Here is a 20798-nt window from a genome sequence, read left to right as displayed (position 1 = left end):
AGGATGAAGAGAAAGAGCAGGAGAGAGGGAAGGCAAGACATTTGGCATCGATTTTAACACACTCTCAAGCCTTTATTGACATTTCATTTAGCTAATGAATTCATTAGTGCTTTATAGCATAATAACCTCTACTTGATAACCAGGATGGTCCCCAGAGGATATGCAACGTCTTTACACCGGTGCCTCAGTATTTTCAGTCTTTTCCAAACACATCCTTTTTGTTGAGATTTCTTTTCTTTTTTTTTTTTTTTATAGGGGGGGTGACATTTGTTTCCTTATATTTTACCCAGCAACATTCCTGCCTGTGTCTGCTGTGTAGCTTGAAAATGAACTCATTCTTTGAGGTGACATAACCTGCTGCTCTCTCAGCAACAGCACAACACACCGTCAGGAATGAAGGAGAGAAAGAGGGAGCTGCAAGTTACAGGAATGCATTCATCTCCATCTATGTATAGAAGTCTTTATGCTTCTGCATTAGGGTGCTTTTCTCTGGCTTTGTGATGCCTGTTCGACTCACAACTGACTCATGGTTTAAGCATGTCGCTTTGACCTGCTGTATGCTGGAAACACAAGCATACACAAAAACACAAAGTGACACCTCGTCCTTCATTACATCTTTTAAAGGACTGTTTCAGAGCTTTTTTACACATTTTCTGTCACACATACCACCTCTCACCATGTTTGACAACATTAATACCTCTCCATTTGAAGTCTCTTTTCCACCAGACTAAAGATGTTCATGAATTCGGAAGATTGATTTTTTTAAAAAATTTTTTTGGAGCTGATCACGAATCTGCTCCTGTGGCACAACTGTTTAGGTGTCTTGGAGGCTAAGCTGACCTGTGTGAGCTCCGTGTGTGTGTGTGTGTGTGTGTGTGTGTGTGCGTGCGTGCGTGCGTGCGTGCGTGCGTGTGTGTGTGTGAGCTCGTATGTATCATGTGGGCTGAGAATGTTTGGTACTAGTTTATTTGTTATTAGGAGAATAGCGAGGGCTGTTGATGAAAAATTCTGTTGATGAAAAATTGTGATTAGAATATGTGTAAAAAATTTTTGAAGTATATATACTGCATTAGATGCATTGTTCGAGTGATGGGCTGTCATACACCCATGCCTGTATGTGTCCACAAACATACACACACACACACACACACACACACACACACACACACACACACACACACACACACACACACACACACACACACACACACACACACACACACACACACACACTCACACACACATACACAACAGATGGCCAATTTCTCATTTTTAATATTACCTTGGGACAGATGTTTATCTGTGTGGTCATTAGTGATCGCAGCATCAGATAATTACCTGGAGACACACCAACACATAAACACACACACTCACACACAATTAGAGTGTCTGATAATTACTGGATGTTTGATGAACCATCTGGAACACCAACTCAGTTAGAAAATGAAAGACATGCTCTCAACAAAATTATACACACAAAAGCCTCAAATCACAATTATCAAAACATTGTTATTTTAAAAGACCTGAAAGGAAACTAAACACAGAGCACAAGATGACAAGAAAGAGATAGTGACACTTGTTAGAATGTCATGTCATTCAAAGTTTTAACTGGTGCTCTTTTATCCTCATAGATTCTGCAACCTGTGCTCCTGGCTCCCCCCCTCCCACCACCACCTTTTTTTTTTACATCAATACGCCATTGCCTTCTGTCTCCTGCTTCATTTATCTCTCCAGCCAGTAGCTTACTTCCCATGCCCCTTTCTCTGACACACCTCACGTCCCTGTCCCATTGTTTTTCATCTCGTCTCCAGAGCATTCATTTTTTAGCAGTTCGACTGTTGAGTTAGACTTATTTTTCAGTCTTAGAGCGCCAAGTTTTATATTTCTGTGAATATGTGTATGCAGTTAGACTATATTGAAGTTTGTGTATTGTGTATGTGAGTAGGCGATGGAACTAATATTGCAATCGCAATATTGCAGAAAGTCTTGAAGGAATGAAAGATATGACTGTCATTATTTCTGTCTGGAAATGTCCATTATACACTACAGCCCCATTTAGACAACCAGTTCAAGGCAAGTCTGGCATCTTTATGCCATCCTGTTGTTCTCCATAAACACATGATGCCATACTGGAATTGGGGCATTGTAGTGATGGAGGTAAATGCAAGGAAAATCACACATCTGTAAATGCCAGGCAGAAAGGCAAGAGGGAGTGTGATGTTTTGAAGCTGTATAATGTGTGCCATCCAAAATCACAAGATTTTAGACAAATGAATGAATGAATGAATACTTTAATTATCCCAAAGGGAAATTATGCACCTCTGCTTACACACATACAGTCATGTACGTACAGTCATACAAAATATGTTACACGAAGAATACACAAGACTACACATGTATAAAATAATCTCTTTCTCCGGAGGAGAGATGGTTAACTTAAAAAGCATCTGTGATCCAGCACCTCTTCGATGAGCAGAATCCCAGGGTTGCTTCCAGTCAAGTAACTTGAGTTTCAGTCTCAGTTTAATGTTCAGATCATGGTTTCTTCGACTTTTCATGTGCAAATGGCCAATTTATAAAAATAATTCGGACTTACTGAAGTTGAGTTGTATTTATAGATCAAGTTTGACTTCCCTGAAATTACTTGAGTAATATCAAGGCTTTCCTGGTTTGCATTGCTGTGCCTCGCACAGAATGTTTTTTCTCCTGCATACTGCAGGGTTGCATACACCAACACAAAAATGCAGACTTCTTTATCATACCAGCCTAACTTAGAAGAATTGAAGGACCAAAAAAGTTATTTAAATGTAATAATAAAACAGAATTTATGAATATCTGTGTTTTTTATGTCTACATTTAAGCTGGTGTGTTTACCGTCGAGATAAGAATGGCATTATTATTTTCTCATTGTGATATAAAAGCACCTGTTAATCATTGGGGCTTTATTGAATTTAGAGGTGAATCTTTCACGTTTCTGCTGTCTCAGTCACAGCCTCTAATTTCTGACCTTTCACTTTTCCCCTCTGACCACTGACCAAAAACCCTAATGAAGAAAAGGGTACATTTTAGGTCCGGATTTATTGCATGAAAAGGATATTATTAGAACACCTTATTAAATCTCTGTGCTCTGGTAAAATATAATAATCACACATGTGCACACACATGGACGCACACACACACACACAGGAGGTTAAACAAAAATATTCAAATGAAGTAAAAATGCATGTAATATTATAATGGCATTTTGTATGCTCTCATGTGTGTTCATTCTGGCGTGCTCTCATGTTTATGTATCAGAGCAGATAGGACCGACCTGGACACTGATAGTGCATGGTTCGTCACGCATCAGTAAGAATGCATCAAATTATATCAAATGTACTTCCACCGGCAGAGCTATCCATGAAGCAGATACTAATAATTCATGCCGTTTGCTTCCACCTGCTTTCAAATCAGCTACGATGGAGAGAACAACCCACTGCAATTATCGTGAGCAGCAGCATTCCTATGTTTAGCAGATTGGAGATGCCAGGCGCTCAGCTTAGCACTGTGCAGAAATGTCCTGGCTGCTTGATGCCAGGATGGTAGGATCATAGTGATCTGCAAGCAGCCTCCAGCTACACGCCACAACGCCTTGGCTACCTCCTTTATGTGGGCAGGGTGTCTGTTTTCTCCATCTGTTTGTGGTATGTATGTTTGATGTGATTATGTTTGTATGTTGCTGCATGAGTCCGCTACGAGGCCTTCTTCCCCATGCTGTGAGGTGTATTCTCACCCTGTGGTACAGGATTACTCACTGAATTGGAAGTCATGAAAACAGCTGGAGAGGAGAGGAGAGGACAGGACAGGACAGGACAGGGGAGGGGAGGGGAGGGGAGGGGAGGACAGGACAGGGGAGGAGAGGAGAGGAGAGGAGAGGAGAGGAGAGGAGAGGAGAGGAGAGGAGAGGAGAGGAGAGGAGAGGAGAGCCCCAATGAAGATGAGAAGGAATGTGTGGGTGTGTGTGTGTGTGTGTGTGTGTGTGTGTGTGTGTGTGTGTGTGTGTGTGTGTGTGTGTGTGTGTGTGTGTGTGTGTGTGTGTGTGTGTGTGTGTGCGTGCGGGTGTGTGTGCATACGATGGGTATTCATCAACTTCCCTAAGACTCTCCACTTTTCCTCTGCCATAAAACCCAGAGGCAAGAAGTAAACACAAACTCTGTAAGATCAGCTTCTCTTCACTCCTTTTTGCTTCGCTCTGTCATCCCTCCTGTTTCGCACTCTATGGTCTATAAAGTCAGTGGCACATTTGTGCACGTGTGATTATCTGCTTGCAAAATGTGTCTGTCATCTCAGATGATTCAGAAACCATTTTAACTTGAGGTCTGGATGGTATGGTACATGTTGTCTCACATCTTCAAGCAGGCGGGTGTTGCAGCTGCAGAGCACTTGTCTTGTGCAGTTTAATCCTCATTCTAAATTCTGTGTTCACAGCTTCACTTAATTTGTCTCTTCAGGGTATTAGAAAGTTGTGTGTTTTTGTTTCACAACACAAACGAAGCCAAAATCAATGAACTTTGAATGCGTGGTGGCATGAGAGTGTGTGTGTTTGTGTTTATGTGCAAGTGTGTGACAAATGGCAACGTTTCACTTATGTAAATGAGATTCGTTGGACGAGGCGGCATAATTCCCAGGCCTGATGAGTGGCTTAATGATTCATCAGCCTGGTTCAGGCAGGCATCAATAATGGATGGCAGAATGGGTCATGCAGGATTGCTTGCCCCTTTATTAAAGTGCTCCACAGCTAAATGCTTCACTTCCTTCCCCCTCTCACCCCACCATCTGTGAGGATGAACACAGACGTCTGCCATAAGAACACATTTGTACTTGTGATCACATACATGAACACACACACCTCTCCCTTAATCTTCCTGTACAGATTTGTGTCATCTCACCCCTCACATTAATAAACCCTCATCCCCTTCTCATCTTTTCTATTTTGTCGTAGTAATCCAATCAAGGGGAGTGAAAGAGGGGAAAAAAGCCTCATAGAGAGGTGGTAAGAGAGTAAAAGATGAAGAAAGAAGAAGATGGAAGCGTGGGAGACAAGAAGAGAGAGACACAAATGAAAGCTTTATAATTTTACAGAAATTGAACCTTTTGCTCTGGAGATAAGACAAGAACATAAATGTTCTTTCTCTCTCGTCGACACACAGGAGGAGAGGAGGGAGTCTCTTACTCTCTGTCTCTCTCTTTTTAAGCTGTATGTGGGTGTTGGTGTGACAGGACAAATCTCTGTCTATTAGAAGACATAAACCTCTAAACCCTGAGCTACACAGCCATACATACTAATGCAGCCATTCACAGCGCTGGATAGAAGTTGGTAATGATAGCGAGGACACACATAGAAAGAAGGAGATGTGGAGAGCAGAGACGTGGAAGGAGGCAGAGCAGGATGTTGAAAGCTGAGAGAGATCTGGCGGGATTTCAATTCCTGGCCAGTGCCAGGTCTTAACTGCTGCACAATCTTTGAGTACAGCAGAACCAGCTTTAACAAAGTGGGACTGATGTGCACCACAGAGTAAGCTGAATCTGTGTGTGTGTGTGTGTGTGTGTGTGTGTGTGTGTGTGTGTGTGTGTCTGTGATGAAGATTATTAAAGGAGCAGCTCTTTTCAAAGTTCTTGTCTGAAGTATCGTTAGGTATCCATGTACTCTCATTCTAATGCACCAGATCACTCTTCCTATGTTATCCCACTAACAACCTTATCTCCACAATAAATTCTGGACATGTTCATTTTTGGAAGCCAGTATCCTGTATTCTCAGATGCAAATGTTAAATAGTTTGTCAGGGTTAGGAATAAAACATCAGACCTGCTTTGTTGACCCAAACTTTAGATGCAAACATTCAAGACACCTCTGTGCACCTCTTTAGTCAATCTTCACATTACAAGCCTCTTTCTTTGATTCCAATTTTTCATTCAGATTAAATTCTGTTCTTTTGATGATTCACATTCATAATTCCAACCTTTTCCTAGCTCAAATACAGAAGGACTTATCAATTTACGCATTGATAAGTCATCACCGATATCAGAAACACATCATATTCAGTAACAACTTGTGATATTCAAACAGTTGGACATGGTGCAAAATGTATTCGCAAGACAACATAGTCTGGCCATTTGGTTAATTTGGCTGCTGACGCTGGGCAATGGTGATAGTGCTCACTGCATTCGTGTATCAAAATCCTTTAAGAATTCACATCTGACCATTCTCATTATTGTTGCTTGGCTATGAATCAGACACGTATCTATTGTATCTGGATTGTACAGACTGGGTTTCTGCTGTTCACACAGCCCTAAACATACTGAATCTAGTTTTGCTCAATAAGACAAACCATTGGAACTGAGTCACTTCAGCTTGATAATGTGAATATAGGCATAGCTGCTGTAAATATGGCTAGAAAATGCCCCAAATGTCATTAAATTGGGTTGGTTGTTAGTTTGGTAGGGTTAATGCGTTTTCAAACTGCAGTGTCTTGATTCCCGACCACTATGCCAACATCACATCAATCACTCCACGTCCACCAGAGAGACTCAACTCACTTCCAAGTAATCTGAACATGCCAGGACATCTATTCTGTGTGGTTGTTAACTTCATTGTTTGCAGCAATGTGCAATGTTATTCTTGCCCTTATAGCTCTAATAACCCACACAAAATGAACATGCACACCAACACTACCCACACAAAACTCATGAATAGTGCAGCAATTCCTAAATTCATTGACAACAGTGGCAACCCATCGTCTCTCCATCCCCTCCAAGCTCTGTCACACATATCATCCCACATCTGTGAGTGTTTGAGTTGGTGAGATGTCAGCAAGCTTTAAGAGAGTAGCGCCTAATCTTCGATTGTATTAATCCTGTTCTTTAAATCTGTCACTTCCCCCAACTGATTACCTTCATCTTCTTAACTTGTCTTCCACTCTAATCTGTATAATCATCACACTCTGGCAGATTGCAGTCCTGATTTGGTCACAGATCAACAACAAATGGAGACACAATCCCATTTGAGTCAGTCAATCAACCATCCTAGACAGCTCATCCCTTAACATTTAGCATGTGTACAATGTTGTGCGTCTGCGTGTGTGGGTGTGTGCATCTGTGTGCTGGGGTAGAGGTTTGATTTTGGCATTTGTGTGAATAAAATAATTAAAGGTCATCAAAGGTCTCATTTCAAACTCATATTGACAAACTGCTATTACAGTGCGCCCTTGCGCATTCGCGTATCAAAGCTCGCGACTTCACCTCTTTGAGGATTTTTGCCAGGTAGTCACGTGATATCGTACGCGAATTCTATTGGATGACTGCATCCGGAAGTGCGCTCGGTTACGTGAGTCCCGGACTTATGTGAGACACAAAAGTGCTTTAAACAGTCGATAAGTATGGGGAAAGGTAATACAGATAAAAGGTGGTTTAATATCAGTATGGGGAGGGTCATAAACATTTTAATTACCCTTTACAGATGGAGATGCAGTACAGAAATATATGGATGTTGTACCTGAAGTAATAGATGGAAACAAAGGACATGGACTGACACCTAAATTACTTTCAATAACTTAAAATAATAAAATCCAGTTGGACATTTTCAAACTGGATCTCAAAGAGGAAGGATTTTTCAGAAGTGAAACATGTTACACAGATACACAAACATGTCTGACTGACATCAGCCTTGGAGCACAGCTATTTCTTTCCATTCACTTCATGTTCCAAAATAGCATCACATTTTTGCAGGTGGTCAAACAAATGTACAACTGGACAGATACTTGGTCTCTGTATATGGGATTCTGATTTGTAAGCAAGAAGAAGCAATGAGCATTACAGCACACCGTATATAATCACCAACCTAACATTCTCACCTGTGACCCTGCTGCTCCTCCTCATTTTAAGCCAGAACCCGTCTGTCTCCGGACAGAATTCCATGTTGCTACATGTTGTTATTGCCATTATTGTTGACTCCACACAGTGGTTTAGTGGTTTCATTTGGCATCTCACTGCAAGAACGTTTTTGGTTTTATCCCAGACTTTTTTGTGTGGAATATTCACGTTCTCCCACATGCTCTGGTAATTACATGGAGAGTAGTTCACTTAGTAACTCTGAAGTGTGTGTGTGTGTGTGTGTGTGTGTGTATGTGTGTGTGTGTGTGTGTGCGTGTGCGTGTGCGTGTGCGTGTGTGTGTGCGTTTGTGTGTGTGCGTGTGTGCGTGCGTGCGTGCGTCTAGTATGCATCGGCTCTGATGAGCTGGCAATAAATCCGAGCTAGACGCAGCCTCTGGCCCAGGTTCAGTTGGGAAAGCTTCCAGGCCCCGCCACCCACAATTCACCACCCCACCTCTGTGACATTAAGAAAAATAGATTGGGAAAGGGATGAACTTAGATGTGGACCGTGAAGTTGTTTCTAGTGTCTACCTTTTTTGGCGGCATTCCTCACCGAGCATATCACCAAAGTACTCTAATTGCTGAAACACACACACACACACACACACACACACACACACACACACACACACACACACACACACACACACACATTCACACAATTTTAATGCATCTTCTGCAAAACAAGAGCGAAGTGAAAGGTATCAAAATGAAACACTGGAACACTGAATAAAAACAGAATTTGATAATGCACACACGAGTCTACTACTACCTCAACTACTACTACTAGGATTAAAATTGATACAGCTAGTATTACAACTACTATTACTAATACTACTACCTCTCATTGAGGTTGTAGTAGTAGTGCCACCAAATAATGCTGCAGCTTCTCACATGTTAACAAGAAATAGGGAAGAAAATTCTATCAGCAGTGTTGGTTTAGAGACCCGTTAACTGTTTGTGCCCAAAATACATTTACTTATTATAGTAATAATAATAATGGATTAGATTTTTAATATAATGCTTTTCTGGACACTCAAAGACACTTTACATCCATTATTCATTCACTCCTCATTCATACTTGGTGATGGTAGACTACGTGAGTAGCCACAGCTGCCCTGGGGCAGATGATGGAGGCATGGCTGCCAATCTGCCACCAGCAAAATGATCACACACATTCAAACACCAGCAAATATCCCACTAGAGGCAAGGAAGGTAAAGTGTCTTGCCCAAGGACACAATGACAAATGACTCGGTAGGAGCAAGAATCGAACCACCGATCTTGAATCATTGGACGACCCGCTCTGAGCCACCATCGACCACTGACAGTGATCGTATTTTTCTTTTTCGGCACTTGAGTATGCCATACATAGTAAATTCAGTGCTGTTGACTCTCTCTCTGTTTCTCTGTGAGAGAGAGACAGAGATTTTGATTTTAATTTTTAAAATCACATTTATTCATAAAAGTACTGTGTGTGTCCTGAACAAAGAAAACATCTATCGTTTAAACTTTTATCAAACTAAAAAAAATATACAGGTGTTTAAAAAAGTAGACAAAATTTTTTTTTAAACTTACCATTCTCTACAATCGAGAGAGAGAGAGAGAGAGAGAGAGAGGGAGGGTGTAACTTTATTGCTATGTATTAATGCCACTGTTCTTTTAATTTAAATGTCATGGTCCATATAATTTCATTTTGCTTGGGATGGAAAGCATTTATTACTGGACCTGACATTTTGCAAAAGACAGGAGAAGCCTGATAGCTGGATAACTAACATGTGTTTGTGATACATGTGTGGGGAAAATATAATTTGAAATTAAATTCCTGGGATACATCGTTGGTGGAGTGAAGACAGAGGCTGAAAGGATAAGGGATGAAACAGACCTCACCAATCCAGCCATCAAGGGCTCTTTTTATCATGTCATTTTTGTCCCTGAGAGCAGGAAAGAGAGCATCAAAGAGAAACAAGCATGAAAAAACAGAGCATTGTCATGACATACTGTATGTGCGTATTTCTATGTAGAACTCACAGAGGAAAAGGAATCCACTTAACCCTTCTCATTCTTTACAATCCATACTATCCTTTGTCTTCATGTAATTGCTTTACAGTGTTCTCCATAATGTTGACTGAGAGTAAGAAGTCAAACTTCAGCTTTCACAGAAACTAATGCAAGTCCCTGAAGAGGACTATCAGTGAATGGTGGCATCGTAAAAATACATCAAAAGCCACAGACGAAACCACAGTTTGTACGATGCTGGGTTATTTCAGGAATTTGCATGCATGCTTTCATGCAATTGTGCTTCTGCTTTGATCCCACACAACACAAATTTTATCCTCCAAATGTCTGGAAAGAAACTGTGGGTTGTGTCCGTTCAAGTGAAGAAAATGCATGAAGATGTTCTCTGCCTTTTTCTTTTGTCTGTGAGCTATGCTCTGCCCCAGTGAATCAGTTTAACTTGCTGTGCATGAACATAAGGCTGAGCTCACAATGTATGCAGGATGACACAAACACAGAGACTGAGAGAGGAGGGTGCAACATATAAGGTTGATCAATGACACAGGGCATGAATAAATATGTGAAGGCATGGGAGCCCTGTTGAATATGAAGGAGAAGTAGAGACAGATGGCGAGAGGGGAGGGAGGGACACATCAGCTCAGGGGCTATTTGGCCTTGCATCAGGGTGGACAGGCAATTTAATGTTGATTGCTTGCTGAGTGATCATTGTTTGGGCCTTGTGACTTATCATGGATAAATGACTTCAGTAGGAGAGTGTCAGAGAGATGTTTTTGCCAACCCAGATGAAAACAGTGCCTTTTAGGCTTTTGAATACACGTCTGTCCCTACTTTTGGTTCTTTTCATGTTTGAATATGTTATATATGGAGTTAGTAGTCTGTCCTGAAGATCTCAGGCTATCTCAAGTCAAGACGTGTTTGGAGCATTGTTTTGCAGTGTAGCTGTAACAGATTAAAAACACTATAGAATATTTTTAACAAATAATTCTTCCAAAGTAAGTGGCCTCTAACTTCAAGTGCTGTCATTCATACAACAACATAAAACATACAAATTTTCCTGGGGATAGTAATTGGCTGTGAATTTTATTTGAAAGGTATTTCTTGATGCAGTTAGTTGATACCATCGTTGCCTGACAGCATGTGAAGTTTGCATGTTCTCCCTGAGTGTGTGGGGGTTCTTTCCAACTTCTCTATCTTCGTCCTACTCCCAAAAACATGTACTATAGGTGAATATAGGTGTATCTGATTTTAACTAACCGTGGACCTGAATTTGACCATTTGGTTGTTGGTCTTTCCTGTGATGAGCTGATAATTTGTCCAGGATGGATACCATCTCCTGTCAAATGGGATACAGTCCACACCAGCTACAACCCTACACAGGATGAAAGAATGGATTTACAATGCAAAATTTAAATATGATTGTTCTAGTCTTATAAATTACTAGATTATATTACTACACCATTTTTATATACAGTATGTAATCTAGTTTTAATGTATGAATTGGGCTTTATACCAATTATCTACGTGAAGCTCTAAACCTAAAGTTTGTTCATCGTCTGCAGAAATTAGACCTTAAAATTATAATAGATTGATTATGTGTTCATGTTATCTGAATTGCACTTGATAGAGTTAGGGTTTGAGTTCATAACAGAATGTTTGTGTTACAAACTAAAATGTGGCTATTTATCAGAGAAGGTGGTTCTGACAGAAGAAACTGTTGATTTGCATGATGGGAAATGTAGGACCCAGGTACAAAAAACCCCCAAAACTGAACAGTCCTTTCCTAACAGTTCTGATCATTCTTTCTCTAAATCCATTTCATGTGAGTACCCCCTTTTCATGGAAGTACAACATTAAACCACTGTAGTAAACTTTTAAAGATGGAAGTTGGTAATTTAATTTGCAGCCATTGTCCCATTTTAAATTTTATATGCTGCAGAGTGGAGCCAACGCACGTGCACACACACACACATGCACGCACGCACCCACACAAGCGCACGCACACACACATATACACACACACACATACACACACACAGGCAAAGAACCAGATTCAAGATTTAAAGTAAACCACACATCTGTTACGATGGACACACACTCTTAGTCGGAGAATTAAATCCTGGGAGAAGCACTCCACATTTCAACAAGGCAACAGAGGACACAGTGCAAATTAGCAAATATAATCTCCTCATCATTTATTTATTCAGTTTCTTTCTTGCATGCTGCTCGTCTTAAAAGGTCAGAGGGAGACCGTACAGCGTTCGGTTTGAGCAAAACAGAAGGAAATGGAGAATTATCTAAACACTGGTGATTCATCATGTTGAGGCCGATTCAAAGATAGCATATCTACTATACTGAGACATGAGTCATGACACCCTGAACACTGAATCTTTGAGTTAGACTTGGTGATTGGTCTACATATTTTCAACACTCTTTCACAGGTTTGATAGTTGGCAGCGTGTGAGAAGACATAGCTCACTGGTATCAGCACATCTGTCCATCTGGCTGTAAGAGACTCGTAATGGTGGGGTCTACGGTCAACACATCTGTGGTTTTTGGCTTTGGTCGCCCCATTTGTTTGGTTTTGACATACTTCTAACTGGCTTTAATGATCTGGAGCAAACAACGATGCACTAACGCCATCAAATGATTTCACATGGACAAAAACACCAACTGGGACGTCTGTGCAGATGCATAATTACACATCATATGGATAAATGGGTTGGTCCTGGTCAGGCATGCATATTAAAAGCAGTCAAGGGAGATGCATTAGGGCGGCAAATATTACCTCATTAACACATGACTATCCTGTTTGGCAGCCTGTTTTCCAGTTTCTGTGTGTGTGTGTGTGTGTGTGTGTGTGTGTGTGTGTGTGTGTGTGTGTGTGTGTGTGTGTGTGTGTGTGTGTGTCTGTGTGTGTGTGTGTGTGTGTCTGTGTGTGTGTGTGTGTGTGTGTGTGTGTGTGTGGCATCGTCGCTGTTGAGATCTACAGGTCATTACAGTAACAAGCAACATAGCCCACAGGTCAGCTGTCATTAGCTACAGAAGAATGGCCAGAAATCACACCTCTCCATCGGACTCACAAGCTGCCAGACCCTATCCACTTGTTCCTGTGGCAATGAGTGTCTGCCTGGTAGAGAGAATCAGAGCAACACTTAAGGGACAAGCACAAAAGAAAATACAGCAGCAGATACTATCAAATATACCGACTGACGACGGTATGGAGCAGGACCAAGCCGCATAATTTTTTTGTACTACAATTTTTTTGTACTATAATTGGCTCTGTTCATTACATGGTATTGTTCATTACAGCGCCTAAGTTTGGGTGAAAATTATAGCTGAAGATAATTAAAGACTTAATTGGGTTTGATAAACAGTTATGAATTGTTTATCACATTGCTCTCAAAGGCTCAGCCACAGTTAGAAGTTCTCTAAATTCTTATAAGTCTATTTACAATTTCTGCATTTTCATTTTAATTGTGTGTCAAACTACTGTTGTCCTCTCTTCTAAATAGAAGATAGATGGATACCACGCTTTCAAGACTCATTGCATTTTCCATTAGGTGGGTGGCCACTTGAAGGATGTGTGTGTAAATCTTTTGTTGGATTCTCCAAATGTTGTCAGCACTGTGAAATCCCCGAGGGTCTATTCAGTAATTATCATAACAGAGGGAACACATTTTATTTCTCTTCCTTTTTATGTTCAATCGTTTCAAAAGTCTTCACTACTTATCATGTATGACACAGTAGATGTTTATACAGGAATCACAGATAAGTGAGTAAAAAGAGTCTTGCTCACCACATTTTGTCTGTCATAACAGAATCAATGCTGTTCTATTAAATTACAGGTTTCACAGTAATATTAATCAATTACAAGGATGGAAAGAATCAAAGCTTTAGAAAAAAATTAATAGGTGATGGCAAGGAATAGTATAAAAACATTCATAACAACATGCAAGATAAACACCATTCATGGGTTGAAAGAGAAATATTACACTGCTATAAGCTTCATTAAGAGACATACTTGTAAGCTGACCTTGTATAGCAAATGTCAGCACTATAATTAATTAACAGTGAATTCCTCAAAGTGAATCACTACATAAGCAACTTATGTTTCCCAGCCCTGTGGTTGGTAAACATAAGTTGCCTGTGACAGTGGATGCAGCAGGTATAGAAAATGAATGAATGAAAGAATGAATGAATGAATGATGAAGACTGCCTTGTGAAATTCTCAAAAATGCATAATATAAATAATATATAATTAAAAAATATCCCATCTGTTTCAGCAAATATTTTTTTCTACTGCATTATTTCCAATTTAAGCATTGAACAAAAAATACATTTAATTAAGGAAGCAAACTCTGTGTTGAAATAATTCTGCATTTAGTAATATTTGAATTTGAGGTAAAACCAAATCTCATAAATGTATTGCATATATTAGTTCAGACTACCTGTATTATCAAACGTGACAGACTAGACATGTAAAATATTTCAACCAGGACCTATTCATTTGGATTGAAAGACATAATATTGCATGCCTGTGCTTCTGTAACTGGTTGTGGTTCCCAGAAACTCTTATTTGTGGTTTAATTTCAGCTATGAAAAGGAATAATATAGAGCTTCTCCAACAAATGACACACACTCACAGCTCCGCACAAAAGCTCACACCAAGAAGAACACAATCAGTGTCCATTTGGGAGTGTGCGTCAATTGTCTTCTGTGTTTAAATAGATTTAAAAGTAAAGTGTGGTGTACCTCATTTAAAAGTAGTGTATCAAGTTGACAAACTGTGACTTTGCATGCATAATATGTGTAGGGATGTTATTCCTCAAGTGTGTGTAGGCATTCCGTGCTGGTGCATAACGGCAGACGGCAGACATCATCAGTTTGAGGTGCATAAATTTACGCCAAATAACGGAGCTCATGTTTGATTTAGGTATTCAGAATGAAAACGTGATGCCAGGATGTTCGCATTATATAGAAAAGGCTTCTGAGTCCATGTACACACGTGAATGTACATGAGCACACACACTCATGTGCACACACACACACACACACACACAGACGCACACGCACACACACACAGGGGTAATCACAACTTTCTGTTTTCATTCATTCACACCTTTCCTGGCGAGGCTTTTCTGCACAGATTTCTCCCTGTTCAAAATAATTACCCTGACAGAGTGAAGAGAGGTGAGAAGAATGCAGGTTGGTAAGGTACAAGACTAAGCACACACACAGTGAACACACACACTCACACACACACACACCCACGCACACATGAACACACACACACACACACACACACACACACACACACACACACACACACACACACACACACACACACACTTAAAGCATGTGTGATCCTTGCATTCAGACATTTCCTCTGTAATCTCCCGTGAGCCCAAAGGTTGACAAATAAGCACCAATCATTATCAAAATCTCATCGCCATAGCAGCTCTCCAAAGGCCACTCGGGAGGATAAGATCATTTCCTGGTTGTGAATTAAGCCTGCAAGTCGGATCAATAAAGCAACACACACACAAGCACACAACAACACATTATCAATGTCTATTAGTTACCTTTGTGTTGATTTCAGGACCAGACTGTCAGCCTGGTCATTTCTTTAACCTCTGAAACCAAATGAACAGAAAAAGGGACATTTTTTGTGTGTGGCCCTGTGAGGGCAGGCAGGGGTCATTTCTCCTCTTGCCTGCCTTCCTACCCTTCTGTTATTTTCCTCTCACCTCTGCTCCTCTGTGCAGGCACATTACTGAAGTAAATTGGAGCCAGTAGACTCTGTCACTGCACAGCCCAGGGTTCACCAAACAGAGAGGGAGCATGACAGACGGTGACAAAAAGGGAAATATACGGATAAAGAGGGAGATAAGGGAAACAGGAAAAGAGTGAGTTAGATGAGGGGATATGGGGAAGAAAAGCTGGGAGAGCACATGAGGTTAGAGAGAGAAGGAGATGGACAGAGTGAAGGAGAGAAGTAGAAAAGGAGGGAAAGAAGTGACAACCTCAAATTAAATTCCCATCATGTCAGTGCAGAACAGAATTCAATAGTGTTTATTGGCAGCCCCCAGCCTGAGGGAAATTACATTCTGAGGCACAGTATGGCATGGGTGCACACACACACCAACACACACATATACACAAGCAAGAACACACATTGTACACAACGCTGCGTATGTCCCAGGACAAAAAAAGCCCTCTGGCTGATGTGAGCATGCAGACAAGCGATTTATCCCCTGAGGTCCTCATGCCATTTGCGCCGTGTGTGTTGTATGATTCCGTCTGTCCACGTGAAATATACGTGCCTGCTAGTGTGTGTGTGTGTGTGTGTGTGTGTGTGTGTGTGTGTGTGTGTGTGTGTGTGTGTGTGTGTGTGTGTGTGTGTGTGTGTGTGTCTGAAAGGTTTTTTTTGAATATAATCTTCACATGTATGATTTTGCCTTCTTGCAAAAGTTGTGTTGAGCTTTTCCGCCTGTCGGCCTCAATTGCTGCTTCCTCTGCAGGGGAGCTCAGACCATTTGCCAATACAGTCCATACACAGGTTCTTATTATTGTGGTTGTATGAAATGTGTCCCTGGGCTCAAGTTGCCGTGAGTACTGGGCTTCTGTGCCTTTGTCCAACCTCCAGGAGCTGCAGTAGCAAACGCAGCAGACTTTAATGGGAAGCCATTTAACAGTTTTATGCAGGGCACATGTAGAGGCTATTACCGCCAATGTCTCTGGGATGTAGATTTGCCCTAAATGGCCAACAATCTGCCATTCTATCAACCCCCCTCCTCCAGCTCCTTTTGCTCTCTATCCCTTCCATCCAACCCTTTGTGTCTGTTTATGCCTCTATCTTTACTCTCGTTTCTCTCCCCCAATCCTTCCAATAGTCTTGCTCATTCTCTCCCTCTCCCTCTTTTTCCAGGAGTGTGCAGAAAGGGCTTTGGGCTGTTCAGTGGAGGATCTAAAGGCTCTTTTCTACTGTGAGCTGTGTCACAAGCAGTACCTCAGACACCAAGAGTTTGACAACCACATCAATTCCTACGACCATGCACACAAACAGGTACTACGAAACAGCACTCCGACACACAAGGAGACTTTTTTTCTGATGCTTGTCATGGAATTTTGGCGTGTTAACATTATTTGCATTGACATAAAGCTCCTTTACATTTTCTTGTCAGTTTTCACATTGGATAAATACCACTGCATTTAAATTAGATATCTTAAATCAGATAAGCGAAATGTGACAAAGTTGGCAAAAAAGAGGAAAAAAATTTGTAAAAAATCAAAATAATCATCTTAAAACACAGCACAGATTTAATGAAATTATCAAACGGTGACGGACATTACAAAAAAGAAAAACATTGGAGTGGCAACTAATAAGAGAATATTTCAGGATGAAGTGATGCAATATACTGTATGTTTGGGTTCAGAGAGACCTCTGTAATGAACAAAATTCTAGAAAAATCCATTAACTGGACTGAATAACTGAAATAATGGTTGTTTCTGATGTTCACACTTTTAAAAAGAAGCTTTTATGAAAGAATTGAAATGATGAAGATAAGATAAAATGAACAACCAAGGCCCGAAACTCTAGTAAAAGCTTTTAAGGAGCATTTTTAACCTCAGTTTGGTGTAGCGCATATTGAAGCATAATATAGTTTCAAATTAGCAAATCTCCCCCACTCCCTCATTATTTGTGAACAACTCAAATTCAAAGAATGCTGTTTTTATACGCGATCATAATGATGTCAACTATTTCCAAATAACCTGAGTATTGGTTGGATATTCTAAAAAGGCACACATGTTTGAAAATTTCAAAAAGCAGTGCTTGTAAAAGTATTTGCCCCTACCTGATTTCTTCTTTTTCCATATTTGTCACACATAAATATTTCAGATCATCAAATATGTAATATTAGACAGAGATAACATTTGACCATGTGAAAAATAATTGCTGCCCTTGTTGAACCATTAATAATTTGAAAACATGAATTTATTTATCATAACCACATCCATGCCTGATCACTGCCAGACCTGTTTGAAAGATGAAATGACTTAAATGGAATCTGCATATGAAAGTGATGCTGGCTAAAAGATCTAAAAAAAAACCCCAAAAAACTCATCATGCCTGGATCTAAACAAATTCAAGAAAGACTGGGATCATTGATACTCATTTGTCTGGAAAGGTTGAAAAATCCATTTCTAAGGCTCTGGGACTCCATTGAACCACGGTGAGAAAAATTATCCACAAAAAGAGAAAACATGGAACAGTGGGGAACCTTCCTAGGGGTGGTTGGCCCACCAAGGTCAGTGTTCATGATTCCATAATAAGACAGAGACTGGGCAAAAGTGATGTCCAAGGGAGAGCTCCAAGGTGAAAACCACTTCTAAGAAAAAAGAACAAAAAAAACCCCACATAATATACCTTTTGTTAGATTTGCTAATAACCATTTTGATGACCTTCAAGACTAAATATTTAGAACATTTTTTGCAGGTGTTCAGAGTTCATTGTTGTGCATCCCAACATGATGTTTATGCATTCCAAAAGTAATAACAGAATATAAGGTAGAAGCGTAGGCAAGGATTGAGTTTTGCCAATAGTACAATATAAAAACTAAACAGTTATTTTTAATGTTTTTACTAATAACATCATAACTGTTTAAGTAAAAATAAAAAAAAGTTTTAAAAATAAAGAAAGATGTAATACAGTTTTTTTTCACTTTTGCTTTTCAATCAATAGTTTTCTTTGCCTTGCATCCCAGGGACGCACGTTGTCTGATGATTATCAAAGAAATGTGCGTCAAAGACGCAAGGATGCACGCAAATGAAAATACTGCGGTGTTATACATATCTGGCATAAAACACAACAGTCCATAAAAACAACATCTTACTAGTGGTCAAAAATAGAAGTGGTAGTAGTGTGATGGTCTGGGGATGCTTTGTTGCTTCTGGACCTGGCCATAATTGATGGTCTATGAATTCTGCTCTGTACCAGGAAATCCTAAGGGAGAATATCTGGCCATTCGTTTTTGTCATAAAACTCAAGTGCACTTGGGTTATACAGCAGGACAATGATCCAAAATACACCAGCAAGTAAACCTCTCACTGACTCAATAAAAAACAAGATTAAGGTTTTTGGAGTGGCCTGGCCAAATGGTGCACACTTGATTGCAGTTGATGTCACCAAGGGTAGCACAACCAGTTATTAGGTTTAGGGGCAATTACAGTTTCACACTGGTGACATAGGTTTTGATAACATTTAACCTTCAGTGAATGGAATGATCGTTTAACAGTGGTATTTTGTGTGTGTGTGTGTGTTATATATATACAGTATATATATATATTTATTTATTTATTTTTACAGAAATCGTTGACGTTGGTGAAGCACAACATAAAAATAGAATCTCTTTGTCTTGACTCAAAGTTAATCAAAAAGAATTAACAAACTATCCCATCATTATTTTCTTCATCCGAGCTACCAGTTTCTCAAATTTGAAGATTTTTTTTAAGTTCAGGATTTAAAGCAGTGTATTTATATATATGCAATATATAAAAGAGCTGCTACAGAACTTTATTCTTCAATTTGTACAAATAAATGTTCTGTGCCAAATCCAGCAGTCACAGCTCAAGTAGGATTATTCCAGTTTGAACAAGATGAGGCCAATGGGCTATTAGGATAAGGCCCCGAGGAAGGATTTCTCCAGAGTCTTGCTTTCACGTCCTTTTCACATAGAACCTCCACTCTGGACTAACGAACTGAAGGTTGTGCCTACAGCATGTTCTCCTACAGCTATCTGTTTTCATGACATACACTCACAGACAAATACACACAGACACACACTAACCTCAGTACACATTTGACCTCAAACACAGGCAACCTCTGAAAGGAGCCAATCTGTTTCCACTTCTGAACGCCCACACCATGCAACATGAAATAAACATTAAATGAGAAAATTCCTCCACTGTCATTGTTCATTGAAAATGAATTGAGGTAACTGCAGGGCAATGTTAATGTTTAGCCTTAGCCAATGGCAGACACATGAAATGAGCTATGTGAGGCACTGAGCTGACAGTAGCCACTGGCATGCACACACACACACACACACACACACACACACACACACACACACACACACACACACACACACACACACACACACACACACACACACAGAGGCATGTATGCCTACTCTGCCTACTGAGCAGACAACAGATGAAATTCTAGCTGAACACAGCCTCCCCGCAGGAGTATTGGCTTCGGAAAAAGGATGCTGATTGGTATTGCACTGTCTTCTTTCCTTGTCATTGATTCAAAGATAAAATGTTTGAATGACTTTATCAGCATTTACTCTTGATTGCATAAATTGCTCTACACTCTTTTTTATAAATATGAAATCAGCCCATCAGGGTGACCTCTGACATGTTGCATAAGAATATATCAACCCTCTTTAAGACCCTAGTGGATATGAATCAACTCTGACTCATCCATAGCCTAAGCCTGAGTATTTGTTACCACATCTAAAGGACTATTGATTGAGGCTTTGACAGACTGATTGAGCTTTGTTGCATATAGCAAGACTAGCATGGCCGGGAGCAGGAGCACTAGGACTCCCCGCTGTTAGAGACATAACATTATCTTTGAAGACAAAAGTATCTAGGTGGACGAGGGGAAACAGAAACATCCCTTCCCTGTGTGCTCAGTGGAAATGATTCTGCGTGCAATATTTTGTTTGGCTCTAAATATAACTACAGATTTGCCTGCAGTGGGACCTGTTTTTAAGAGAGAACAATAACCTGAGAACAATAACAGTGCAAATGCACGAAAAAGAAGAAAGAATTCATTTTCATACATTCCATCTCTGTCTCTGTC

The 20798-nt window shown here is 40.2% G+C and overlaps 1 protein-coding gene across 2 annotated transcripts in view; it reads left to right on the top strand.

Moving 5' to 3' along the window:
* The window catches only part of LOC137601662 (G patch domain-containing protein 8), a 35369-nt gene that overhangs the window by 7273 nt on the left and 7298 nt on the right, over positions 1-20798 (top strand). For both annotated transcript variants that reach the window (XM_068323984.1, XM_068323985.1), the window contains exon 4: positions 16854-16991. In XM_068323984.1, coding sequence (XP_068180085.1) covers positions 16854-16991 — 138 coding nt within the window. The remainder of the gene's footprint in view (positions 1-16853; positions 16992-20798) is intronic.

Source organism: Antennarius striatus, chromosome 9 (genome assembly GCF_040054535.1).
Source record: "Antennarius striatus isolate MH-2024 chromosome 9, ASM4005453v1, whole genome shotgun sequence".
NCBI classification, from domain to species: Eukaryota; Metazoa; Chordata; class Actinopteri; order Lophiiformes; family Antennariidae; genus Antennarius; species Antennarius striatus.
Note: the sequence above shows the minus strand (reverse complement) of the source record. Positions and strands in the feature narration are given on the sequence as shown.